At 40.4% G+C, this 12,814-nt stretch overlaps 2 protein-coding genes and 1 non-coding gene across 3 annotated transcripts in view; 2 read left to right on the plus strand and 1 right to left on the minus strand.

Annotated features, from left to right (window-relative positions):
• LOC145417555 (uncharacterized) overlaps positions 1–3,633 on the minus strand; it is a 70,299-nt gene extending 66,666 nt beyond the window's left edge. The window contains exon 1 of the mRNA XM_080286263.1: positions 3,097–3,633. Within this exon, the coding sequence (XP_080142389.1) occupies positions 3,097–3,633 (537 nt within the window). The remainder of the gene's footprint in view (positions 1–3,096) is intronic.
• A 717-nt stretch (positions 3,634–4,350) lies between these two features.
• sicily (NADH dehydrogenase (ubiquinone) complex I, assembly factor 6 homolog sicily) overlaps positions 4,351–12,814 on the plus strand; it is a 78,501-nt gene continuing 70,037 nt past the window's right edge. Inside the window, exons 1-2 of the mRNA XM_080286104.1 lie at positions 4,351–4,415; positions 10,525–10,624. Coding sequence (XP_080142230.1) covers positions 4,351–4,415; positions 10,525–10,624 — 165 coding nt within the window. The remainder of the gene's footprint in view (positions 4,416–10,524; positions 10,625–12,814) is intronic.
• Positions 7,973–8,091, plus strand: LOC145417662 (5S ribosomal RNA). The gene has a single exon (XR_013900527.1). It is a non-coding gene; the product is annotated as a 5S ribosomal RNA (ribosomal RNA).

Here is a 12,814-nt window from a genome sequence, read left to right on the forward strand (position 1 = left end):
TGACAGTCACCACCACCTAATACAAAGTTCCACAGCTTTAGTTATGCTGTCTGCACCATGCCCCTGTCCAGGTAGGTGAAGCACTTGTAGGCTGCATGACCTAATTCTTCAAATATGAGAAAAAAAGCCTACTACTCTTACAATAACAGCAATTCATGACAAACACTTTCAGCAATAATGCATGCAAACTGAAAAAAATAAAAAAATAAATAAAATAAAAAATCGGATGGCATAAGGAAATGCCAATACAATAGCAACTGCTCTGAACCTATGACAGACCTATATCTATCACTTTCTAACTTACACTTGCACTAGCCTACTAGCTCCTTCACTAGTTCACTATGATAAAATTTAAAATGGGTTTGGTGGAGGATTAGTACCCCTCCCTGTAAAACAATCAACTCTAAGCCGCTGGCCACCCCGTTTGGGATACATGGCGTCTGGCAATGAATGAATGAATGAAAATATTCAAGCAATAACAAATTATACAACAGTTAAGATTAGCTCCCCCTACACTTCAGGATTTATATGAGGCGTCTAGAGCCAAAGGGGCATCCCCACCAATATACTGGTTTTGAGTTAGGTAGGGGAGACAACAGGCTTAACCCTCTTCTCAGTGACAGCACTGGTTGCCATACAAGATTCGGCCTTCTGGACAGTGGTAGAGGGGCTCAAAGTCACGTGGTTTTGTCCATGCTGCCGGGCGAACAAATCAGAGCAGGCAGGCATCTAAGCCACACAGCCCAAACCAATTAGCATTCTCACTCTCTGCCACTCCCCCAGAGCAGCCAATCAGCAAGCGTGTGGCCCACCCGGTGTGCTGGTGAGACTTCCCTCCCGTATTAACTGAGGTGTCTAATATTACGTATTGGATTTTTACCCCATTTATCGTAGATTATTGGTGACAAGATGAGCTGTTGTTATTGGGGTTGAAGGGGGGGTGACAAGATGAGTTCATCACATAGTTACAGTGAGGAGGTGGTGCCTATAACCTCTCGTAAGTGTCAGAAGTGTGTGGAGAAGTGGAAAAAGGTAGAAAGGAAGAGGAAAAGAGAGTGGTGAGGGGAGACAGCGGGAGGGGGCGTGGCACCGAGGAGGCAGAGTTGGATGTCGTTCTCCTAGATGACGACCCCACCATTTAACCCCCCACTACCCCTTCTCAATTTACTTAAGCACTACACTACTTTTTTTTTTTTTAGTGTTATTATTTCAATCTATTATGGTAGAGGAAAAATAATAACTGCATTGATTTCAGATTTAGTTGTCAAAAACGTGAAATTACAGTAATAATCATTCGTTTATTAATATTAAGTGAACTGGAATCTTCAGTTAATAAATTTTTGTACATTAATACATTCGTTGATGTTTTTTCTGCCATGTTTTTAAATCCCTACAATATGTTATTATGCCCATTTATAAATTGGGGGTTTCGTTTACGGCCTATTTTGTGGTTACAGTTATTACTGTTTTGTTTTTTTGGCTGTACATGTAGAGCATAGGCGCTGATGATCATTTAGATGTATAAAAGGTCTGTTTATTGCCTTCTGGTTGTGACGTTGCCATAAACACAACTTTAAAGCGTCATAACTCAAAAGTACATTTTGGCGCCGATGCCCCTTTGGTTCTAGACGCCTCATATAATCTATGATTTCATTAACCCATTCACTTCATCAGTGTTTGTTTACATGTACATTCTGTGTGCGGGAGCTTTCAAATATTTAGAAAAAAATATTAGAAAAAAAAATATATATTGTCAAAAGATAGAGAAAAAATCCCAAGTTCAATGGTATACAACACAATACAGCAAACAAAAAAATTACCCCTGAAACAGGTCCGTTAAGTAACAAATATTCCCTGTGCAGTGGTGCCAGACGAACGATGTGTTATGGTTGCACTGTGTCGTCAGTGTCAATCTTGCTATCAGATAAGGTGTAAATCTGCATCTGAACCATCACTGTCATCATCTAACAACGTATCACTATCATCACTACACTCATCCAATATTTGCTTGGGTTACTGCTAGTGGCGGCATGAAGAAGATTTCGTACCATTAATAGTAGTAGGTGGTGGCGACCGTCATCCACTCACCTTGATGTAGTGCTGCCTACTTCTTCCTTAGCCTTTATCATTCTTTTTCTGTACCTGCCCTCCTCTCTTCCTATTTCTCCCATCTTTCCTGTCACTTCTTATTGCTTCTCTTTCCATTACAGGTGGCTTTACATTGAGTGACAAGCCAAATGGTTTCCTGTAAGCCAAGAAACCATTTACAACGCTGGGTGGTAACCATATAACCAAACCATAAGTGCTCCCTACGTGTCAACAAGTGGGTTGGTGGAGGGTTAGTGCCCCTCCCTGTAAAACAAATAACTCAAGAGTCAAATGGCCACCCCTTATGAGATTATGAGATCTGGCAATAGATAGATAGATAGACTTTTGGCATTTTGTAGGTAACTCAGCTGAGCTCTGCTCCTCGTAAAAATGCATAATCTATGTATGGCAATATCCTATAGGGTGCCATGAGTTGCTAGCTGATTTATTTCGTGCCATTTCTGACAGCAGAATTTTTGAAAGCAGGAAATCATATATGATACAGCCACAGTCAATGGGTTAATTACCTAATTCCATGGCATTTACAGTACACTTCATTCTACTGCAGGGTAACTACAATCAAAAGATAACCCAAGTGAGTAAACTCATAGCTGCAGCCAGCCACAAAATAAGGGCTATGAGATTTTGACTTGTTTTTGTTTGTTTTTTTTGACAATTGTGACACTTCTTCAATGGCATTTTCATTGCAAGTTATTATTTTACTCTTGAAGATAGCCTAACCTAACCTTCATAAGTATAAAAAAAAAAAAAAAAAAAAAAAAAAAAAAGGATCAAAATCTTGTAATTCTGTGGCTGGCAAAAACTATTATAATACAGCCAAGTCATACCTTACTTCAGGATTTTAGTAATGTACTATGGAGGTGAAAACTGAAAACAACTAAATCAAGCATTTCCAAGCATCATATTCTGCTAAATTAAAATGAAAAAAACAAAATATAGGTCACTGAATCATGCATGGCCGTTTATCTAAAATTAAATACACTGTACCTTCGGATGGGTTATACAGGCCTGGGAGCCACTGGCCACAATTTCTCTTGAGGTATCCTGTGCCTGAACCAGTTTGGCTTCCAGTTTGAGAGCCTGAGTATGGAGGTCACCTATCACCCTCTTCTGTTCAAACGTAAAGGCAGGATGATGCAGTACCATGGTGTAGATCAGTAGCATTTCTTTCAAATGGTTGGAATCCGCTTCAGTGTAGTCATGTTGAGTCTCTGCTATTATGCTGTAGAGTAGGGATGAACACGAATGATTCCTGGAGCTAAGCAAGGCTATGTACACAATCAGGTTGCTGCGCGTCCTTTCGTCCAACAAATTTGACAATCGCTTAATTTCCTGGGTGTTGTTAGCCTTGTATTCAGCTTCCCTGAGGTCATGGAGGTCCCTTTTACCGAGGTCCTCTACACATGTGCCAATAAACCTTAGTTCCATTGGTAAACACATGTTCAGCAAGCCACATAGCAACTCCAGGCGACGGTGTGGCTCATTGTTCTTAAACCACAGACACACCTCATCCTTACACACCATTATGGCAGCAACCTTACTCTGCGGGTCTTACTTCGCAGCCTGGCACGCCTCTCGTCTCAGAAATGTTATTATTACAGCTGCATTGACAAGCTTCATCTTAATATATAAGTCGCCATTTGCACCCAAATGAAAGTTCCAACAATGCTGGTAGTGTTAATTATGGCAAATTCTTCTAAAAATTTTCAGCAGTATTCTCGTACTGTTGCTTCTACAGTTTCAGCTTTTCTTACCAATTTAAAGATCAGTATTATTATATCCTCTCGACAAATAATTTCAGTTAACACGACCATCACTGAAATTATATAAAGGTGTTTGAGTACCGAGAGGCAGGAATACCAACCAATCGGAGCTGCTAGACTCGTAACATTTCGTTCACTAGGCACGCCTACTACATCATACCATACATGATTTAAATGTTTTTAAATACTGGTTGAGCTCTGCTTTGTGTTAATTTTTTTACTCATAAGTCCCTCTGTGTATGTTGTGTATGACCAGAGTCTCTTTGGTGGTCACAAAAGAAAAAAAAAATCTTTGACTATATTATGTAACGAAAATTAAAGGGAACTTTGACGGCTGCACTGTAAGGTTTACCAACCTGTATTGCAAGTAAACATGGGTTGCTCGGCGCGGTTCGCAGAGTCCATCAAAAACGTTAGTTGTAGTAATATTTCGAATCGACGATTCATAACAAAAAGTTGCAGATTATCAGGGAGAAGAATGTACGCAACTTCCAAGACGGGGACACCGACTGCTACTACTAATTATTGCCTGGACGCGGTTAGGTAAGTAACCGGCTGCTCTCACTCAGGTGCTTTTGTTACTTGACTAATTTTTTGCTAATTTATATCTTGTAATTGGGGACTTCCAGAGTGCAGAGTCATTCCAAACTCGGTCCTACAGTAGTCTTTAGCTGGTTGCCATGCTTGTAATAGCCGTGGATTATTTGTACACCAGTGTCTAACTGTGAGATATAGTAATGGCAAATGCCATTGAAGTTACTAAAATATTATTCAGAAAAATCGGTGAATTTTAACAAGTTGCCAATACATCCCCCAGGTTGTGCAGTATATTTTTCTGGTAGTTTTTGATGAGATTTGAGTGATTCTGTCTTTCGATTTTGTTGGAAATGCTTCATTTTGCCTCTTTTCGAATCATGAACTCTGACTGGATGGGGAGGTGAAATGAAACATTTTCGACAGAAAATGAAGGCAAAAATCACTCAAATCACATTAAAAAACCACCAGAAAAATATACTGCACAACCAGTTAACCTAACCAAACAGAGCTAACTTAACCTAACCTAATTGACAGAAAACAAAGGCAAAAATCACTCAAATTTCATGAAGAAAAATATACTGCACAACTGGTTAACCTAACCAAACAGACCTAAACTAACCAAACCTAACATACCTAACCAGACCTAAATTAACCAAACCTAACATACCTAACCAGACCTAAATTAACCAAACCTAACCTAACCTAACTTGCAGCAGTGGAAAGCTTACCTTAGAGATAGGATGGTCCAGGTTGTGCAGCATATTTTTCTGGTGGTTTTTGATGTGATTTGAGTTATTTTTTCCTTCGTTTTCTGTCAAAAATGCTTCATTTCATCTCATCCAGCCAAAGTTTATGATTGGAAAAGATGCAAAATGAAGCATTTCTTAATACGATGAAGGTCAAAATCACTCAAATCTCATCAAAAACTACAAGAAGAAATACACTATGTTTTCTCAATAACTCAATGGCTTCCTCCAGTTCCAAGTGGAAATGCTTAATAATGTGTAAATAATCAATATTACACCTGGTGCTCAGATCACGTCCTTCATTGTCAGAAGCCATAGCGAGAAGGATTTGAATTTTCCACCCAGAAGGAATCAAAGACCGTTCCTCAAATTGATTGGTAGAATACCATCACGTGACATAAAGTATGCCTATGAGTGCGTGAAACAGACCTAGCAGACACATGCGCAGTTGGCGGAAATACATGTATGAATGCATGCATTTTTTACATGGACTGGCTGAGTCAAGATCCAAGGTATGGTGTTGGGGAAATTTTAATTAAATTCATTACCGGGTATCTCTGTACAGTAAATATCAATTTCTGAATGGGGTTATGGGTGTTCTTTAGCATTCTTAGGTAATATATTATGCATTTATGGTGGTAATATCCCTGAACTGCATATTGGCAACTTGTAAAATAATACTGAAAAATCATAACCAATAAGAATGATCATTATTTTCATAATTTTAGAATTTATGATCGTAGACACGATACCGAAGTGTCAGGCTGTCACAACTACACCTTGCATAAATTATATATATTTGATTTGCTGGACATTGTAGCCGATCACTTATGTATATTAAGGCCTGCCTGTTATACATTATTAACATCAACTTACATACTGGCAGTCCTTGTATTATCTGAAATTTAATATTTTGTAAATGTAAGCATTTAACATATTGCCAAGAGACCTGCGCATGTGCATCAAATGGACAGTCCTGAATAGGAGAACAGCCCATGCTTGTTTACCAAAGACCAGCGTTTGTTTCGTCCATCCTGTGTTAATGTTTGAGAATGAACTATACTGAATTAAAGGGATTAATGCGATAACCCATATTCAGAGTCTGCCGAATCAAATCAGGGACTGCCTATGAGCCTTCATTAATATCAGTATCCTATCCTAGTAACATCAAGATTCAAAACTCGCCCACTGTAGAGAGAGAGAGATTTACTGTATCTTTTTTCTATCAGTTGATGTACAAGGGGAATTAATGGCTTGGTGTGCCAGAAAGAAAAAGAATACCTAGTTACTTTTATTACTAGTGTTATTACTTTGGCCATGTGGAGAGGATGGAGGGTGAAAGACTGACGAAGTGAGTTTATGTTAGTGAGGTGGAGGGGGGAAGAGGGAGGGGGAGGCCGAGGATGAGATGGAGGGATGGGGTGGAGAGGTATATGAGAGAGGGGGGTGTGAGTTGGGAGCAGGGCAGTGAAATGGCGGGGGACAGGGCGACTTGGAGGCGATTTGTTTGTGGCCACCCCAAACGGGATTGAGGCGTCTGGCAATAGATAGATAGATAGATTATTACTTTGCTACTAGGCTACCCTTTGATTTGTATTTATGATGAAATTACATTACGTGGCTATTTTAACTATATAATATCTTGCATTTAATAGACATGTCAGCAAAAAGTTACCACCTTGATGTTCATTTAAAATATGAAAACTGAAGAATCAAAATGGGTAAATTTTTACAAGTTGCCAATACACCCCCAAGGTTGTGCAGTATATTTTTCTGGTAGTTCTTGATAAGATTTGAGTGATTTTGACCTTCATTTTTGTCAGAAATGCTTAATTTTTCCTCTTTTCCAGTCATGAACTTTGACTGGATGAGGAGGTGAAATGAAGCATTTTCAACATAAAACGAAGTAAAAAATCACTGAAATCGCATCAGAAACCACCTGAAAAATATACTGCACAACTGGTTAGCCTAACCAAACAGACCTAACCTAACCTAACCGACAGAAAATGAAGGAAAAAATCACTCAAATCGCATGAAAAAACACCAGAAAAATATAAGCCTACTGCCCAACCAGTTAACCTAACCTAACCAACATAAAATGAAGTAAAAAATCACTCAAATCGCATAAAAAACCACCAGGAAAATACACTGCACAACTGGTTAACCAAACCAGACAGACTTAAACTAACCAAATCTAATTAGCCAAACCTCTCGTTCCGCAGCGAAATGCATACTTCAGAGAGATGATGGTCCAGGTTATGCAGTATATTTTTCTAGTGGTTTTTTATGCGATCTGAGTGATTTTTGCCTTCATTTTCTGTCGAAAATGCTTATTTCACCTCAGTTATTATTAATAGTTTTTCATAATCAAGGGGTTAAGAATCATTTCTGGTTACTTATCCACTACAGTTATATCTTTATTGACTCTGTTCTGACTAATAGTCGGTGACTTTATGAAATTTGGAAATTGTCTAAAGTATGAATGGGATATATAAGACAATAGTTACTGTAATACTAAAATATGTATTTCAGTTATTATTATTAGTATATCAGACTGTTTTTACTACAGAACAAGGGTAAATCCTTCACTATTGTATATAAGTGAATTATATTATGACACTTCACAGCTCACACTTGACAAGTTGCCACATCAGTCCACTTCTTTTCCTTGGCTCTAACCTCCTCAGTTCTCACTCCTTAGTCACAGTCAGACTCCGCCAACAACTGAGACAACTCCAGCATACAGTACAGTATATCTATCTATCTATCTGTATCGATACTGCATGGGGAAAGGTGGTTGTCTTAAAAAGAAAAATGGCCAACGGCCATACCACGTTGAGTACACCGCTTCCCGTCCGATCAGCAAAGTTAAGCAATGTTGGGTCTGGTTAGTACTTGGATGGGTGACCGCCTGGGAACACCAGATGCTGTTGGCATCCCTACATGTCAAGTGGGGTTGGTGGAGGATTAGTGCCCCTCCCTGTAAAACAATTAACTCGAAGCCGTTGGCCATCCCGTTTGGGATACATGACATCTGGCAAGGAATGAATGAATGTAAAATTGTGTTCATTTTCATTTTAGATGTTTCTTGTTGAATCTGTTAGTTATCTGCCTAATGATTTTTGTTGAGAGTGAAATACTGGCAATGCTATTAGTCTGACAAATTTGAAATTTAGACTAAAGGTCATAGGCCTATTGTAGCTGGACTGGTGGATGTGTAGTGCATCCCTACGTCCAAGGTCTGGGGGGGCTGGGTTCACGATGGAAGAGTTGAGAGGTAGGATGGGACTGGAGTGTATTGGTGTTGTGATGAGGAGAGGTAGATTGAGGTGGTTTGGACATGTGGAGAGGATGGGGGATGATAGTTGGGTGAGGAAAGTGAGAAGTGTTAATATTAGGGGTGGGGTTACGAGGGGTAGACCGAGAAAGACATGGGACAAGGTCATTAGGTGTGACCTCAGGGTTAAGGGACTGAACAGGGATGCTGCAATGGATCGTGCAGCATGGAGAGCCACCATTAGGTGACCAAGGCCGACGCATGCAAGCATGTTGGAGCCTTTAAAGACGAAACGACTGGGAGGCTTCGTAGCACATCTTTGCATTTTTCACCTTGTTATTGGCTTGTGTGCTAAAGTAGTCTTTCTAGTATCGATGTAGTGTACATCATTAGCGCATATTATAACGTCTAAGAAACTGGAAAATAAATTAGGCCTGCTGTTTTTCTTTACTTATTGGGGGAAAAGACACCTTTGCTGGCATTTACCCTTAGACTTTTATTTCTTACCCTTCCCCCAGGGTGTCATTAAGATAATGTAGTGAGGAACACTCCAGTGTAAAGTAGAATACGACTTGCTATGACGATGTTATGCTGTATTATTTAATCATGAGTGCAAATGTTGCCCCCTACTGGCTTACACCCATTTTCATTCCATTCCTGAGAGCTTGGTATGTAGCCAGTGAATATCAAAAAGAGATGAATCTGATCTTCAGCCATTCTCTCTCTCTCTCTCTCTCTCTCTCTCTCTCTCTCTCTCTCTCTCTCGTGTGTGTGTATGTGTACAAGTATATATACATATACAGTATATATATATATATATATATATATATATATATATATATATATATACTCTACTAGTAGGTCAGATGATATTTCACATTGCATCAGTCTGGCATACAGGGTTATGGATTCACTCTGCTTGGGTATTTGGTGTCATTATTTGTGGTAGGTGGTGGCAACCATCATCCACTCACTTGATTTGTAGTGCTGCTTATTTCTTTCTTCACCTTTATCATTTATTTTCTGTGTCTGCCCTCCATTTTTTCCTATTTCCCCTTCTGTCTTGTCATGTTTTATTACTGTTCTTTCCTTTTCCGGCAGCTTTCATTGAGTTACAAGCTTTCAGGTGGCTTACATCGAGTTACAAGCTTGCAGGTGGCTTTACATCGAGTTACAAGCCTAATGGTTTCTTATAAGCCTGGAAACCGTTTATGGCGCTGGGTGGTAACCATATAACCAACCCATACGTATTCCCTATGTGTCAGCTTGTGGGTTGGCGGAGGTTTAGTGCCCCTCCCCATAAAACAACTAACTCAAAGACAAATGGCCACCTCTCTTGGGATTATGGCATCTGGCTGTAGATAGATTTGTATAGAAAAAATTTTTACTTGTTTAAGGCACTGGTGGTCCCTGTTTTATTTATTGGCAATGAGACATGGATGCCAAACAGTGACTTATGGCAGCGATTTGACTCCTTTGGTACTAAGTGCTTTCGCAGAATCAAAGAGATATCGCTGGTACAACCAGGTGTCTAATAAGCAACTATTGCATGAGACTGAATCAAGGCCCGTTACTCACATAGTACATCATTGCCAGCTTCATTTATATTGCCATGTGGCCGATTTTCCTGAGGTTGATCTTGCACACACGGTAATATCTGAGAGTTAACCTTGAGTGGAGGAGACCAAGGAGAAGGCCGTGGAACTAATGGGAGGAGCAGGTAGATCAGTCCTGTCGAGAGGTTTTGAGAAGGGACAGAGTCGCTGCCTGGAGGGTTGCATGGAAGGATCCCATGGGTGGAGTAAGAGAGTGAGTGAGGATATGTGCCCCCTGGTGTTTGCTCCTACTTGATGATGGTGATGATGATGATGATGATGGAGTTTTAAACATCAGAGCTTCATTTAGCAAGATATTTCTTTATTCTTACTCTGCCCCTTTATTATCATCTTTCATAGTCTCTTCAGCCCATCTCATTTCTGCTTATTCTTGTATGCCTTTTGGAATAATCTTGTTTGATATGTAAGTAAAAGTTTGAGTAAAGTGCATTAGCATATTATAGCTATATATGCCTGTATATATTTCTTTTTTCCAGGCGCAGTGACTATGAAAATTTCCTAGCCACCATGCTGCTTCCTCAGCAGGCACGATCAGTGGCTTTAGCAGTGCGGGCATTTAATGTAGAAATCTCACAGGTACAGTACAGTATTAAGTTGATTTGTATTCAGCATTTAAAATATGTGGGTACAATATGCCACATATTAACCTGAGACCTGATTATTATGAAGTGACAGCATTATGAAGTGGTCTAGCTTGTACAGTACAATGATCCTTTGGGTATTGCACATAACTAGTACCATGCCTAATGCGTGATAATAAAATTGCGCGATAATGAAAGCACAGAACATACGGGACTTATCCTAATTGGCACTGAGCACCCCACCTGTAAGCCAAAATTTTCCCATGTACATCAGTTTAGACCCTGGGGGTAGGGTTTTTTTTCAAGAATACTCCCCCAGTATCCCTGCTTGTTTTAAAAGGCGACTAAAAGGGTTGGCGGAGGGTTAGTGCCCCTCCCCGGAAAACTATCTATCTATCTATCTATTGCCAGACGCCTCAATCCCGTTTGGGGTGGCCACAAACAAATCACCTCCAAGTCGCCCTGTCCCCTGCCATTTCACTGCCCTGCTCCCAACTCACACCCCTCTCTCTCATATACCTCTCCACCCCATCCCTCCATCTCATCCTCGGCCTCCCCCTCCCTCTTCCCCCCTCCACCTCACTCACATACACTCTCTTCGTCAGTCTTTCACCCTCCATCCTCTCCACATGGCCAAACCACCTCAGTGTGTTCCTCATAACGCTTCCTATCACATCCACATCAACACCACAACGCTCCTTTATATCCTCATTCGTCAGCCTGTCTCTCAATGTGACTCCACAGGCTCCTCTTAAATAACTCATTTCCACTGCTTTCACTCTTCACTTGTGTCCTTCCAACAACGTCCAAGCTTCACTTCCGTACGTTAGAGTTGGTATCACAATACTGTCATGTAGTAACTTTTTCACTTCCTTGCTCACTTCCCTGTTTCTTATCACTGCTTTCAAAGGACCACCAACCTTTCATCCCTGCTGTACCCTTTCAAGCACTTCACCCTCCAAACCTCCACCCTTACTCATCACACTACCCAAGTACTTAAACGTACTCACATTTTCCAATTCCTCACCATCCAAACTTGCTGTATATTCACTGACTTCACCTCTCTCAAAGACCATCACTTTACTCTTTCCTACATTCACCTTTAGATTCCGTTTCTTACACACTCTCCCAGACTCATCCACCAAGCCTTGCAGCTCCCCTTCGTCTTCACTCAACAACAAAGTATCATCTGCAAACAACAGTACAGGGAGTTTCCAAACATTATCCTCTCTCACCAGGGCCACTCCAACATCCACTATCCTACCTTGTACCTCTTTTATTACCCCATCCATGTACAGATTGAACAACCATGATGACACATCCCTGTTTCAATCCAACTTTCAAAGAGAAAAATTCACTTAGTTCACCCTCCACATGCACTGCAGCCTTCGCACCATCGTACATACTCCTCACAGCATTCAACAACTTCCCATCTACTCCATATATTCTTAACACTTTCCACAATCCTTGTCTATCCACCCTGTCATATGCTTTCTCCAAATCCATGAAAGCCGCATACAACTTCTTTCCCTTCTCTAGAAACTTTTTCACTAAAGATCTAAGAATGAATATCTGATCTACACAACCTCTTCCCTTCCTAAAGCCTCCCTGTTCTTCTCCAACTAATTTCTCTGTTCTTTCTCTAACTCTGTCTATAAGTATCCTACCATACACTTTTCCTATTATACTAAGAAGACAAATGCCCCTATGATTACCACACACTTCTTTTTCCCCTTTTCCTTTGTACAAGGGAATAATTATACCTGACCTCCAATCCTCCGGGACTCTACCTTCCTCCCAGGCCAATCTGCACATCTTCCACATCCATTCTACTAGTATCTCTCCCCCATGCTTCAGCATTTCACCACACACTCCATCAATTCCTGGGGCTTTCCCCGATTTAACTTTCTTCATTGCTTCCACAACTTCTATCCTACTGATTTCTTCCTGTCTTCTCATCTCCCTCCTTCTCCCAGCCATTCCCCAGCCACTTATACTCGCATTACTTCCATCCTCTATGTTCAACAATTCCTTAAAGTGTTCTCTCCATCTGCTCACTTTTTCTCCCTTCTCCACTAGTAATCTGCCATTTTTATCTTTCACTCCCCTGCTAACTTCACTTCCACCCTGTCTTACTCTTTTCACCTCTTTCCAGAACATTTTCTTACAGTCCCTCCACTATACA

This window comes from Coenobita brevimanus, chromosome 110 (genome assembly GCF_032717465.1).
Source record: "Coenobita brevimanus isolate Jiangsu-jjx chromosome 110, ASM3271746v2, whole genome shotgun sequence".
Classification (NCBI taxonomy): Eukaryota; Metazoa; Arthropoda; class Malacostraca; order Decapoda; family Coenobitidae; genus Coenobita; species Coenobita brevimanus.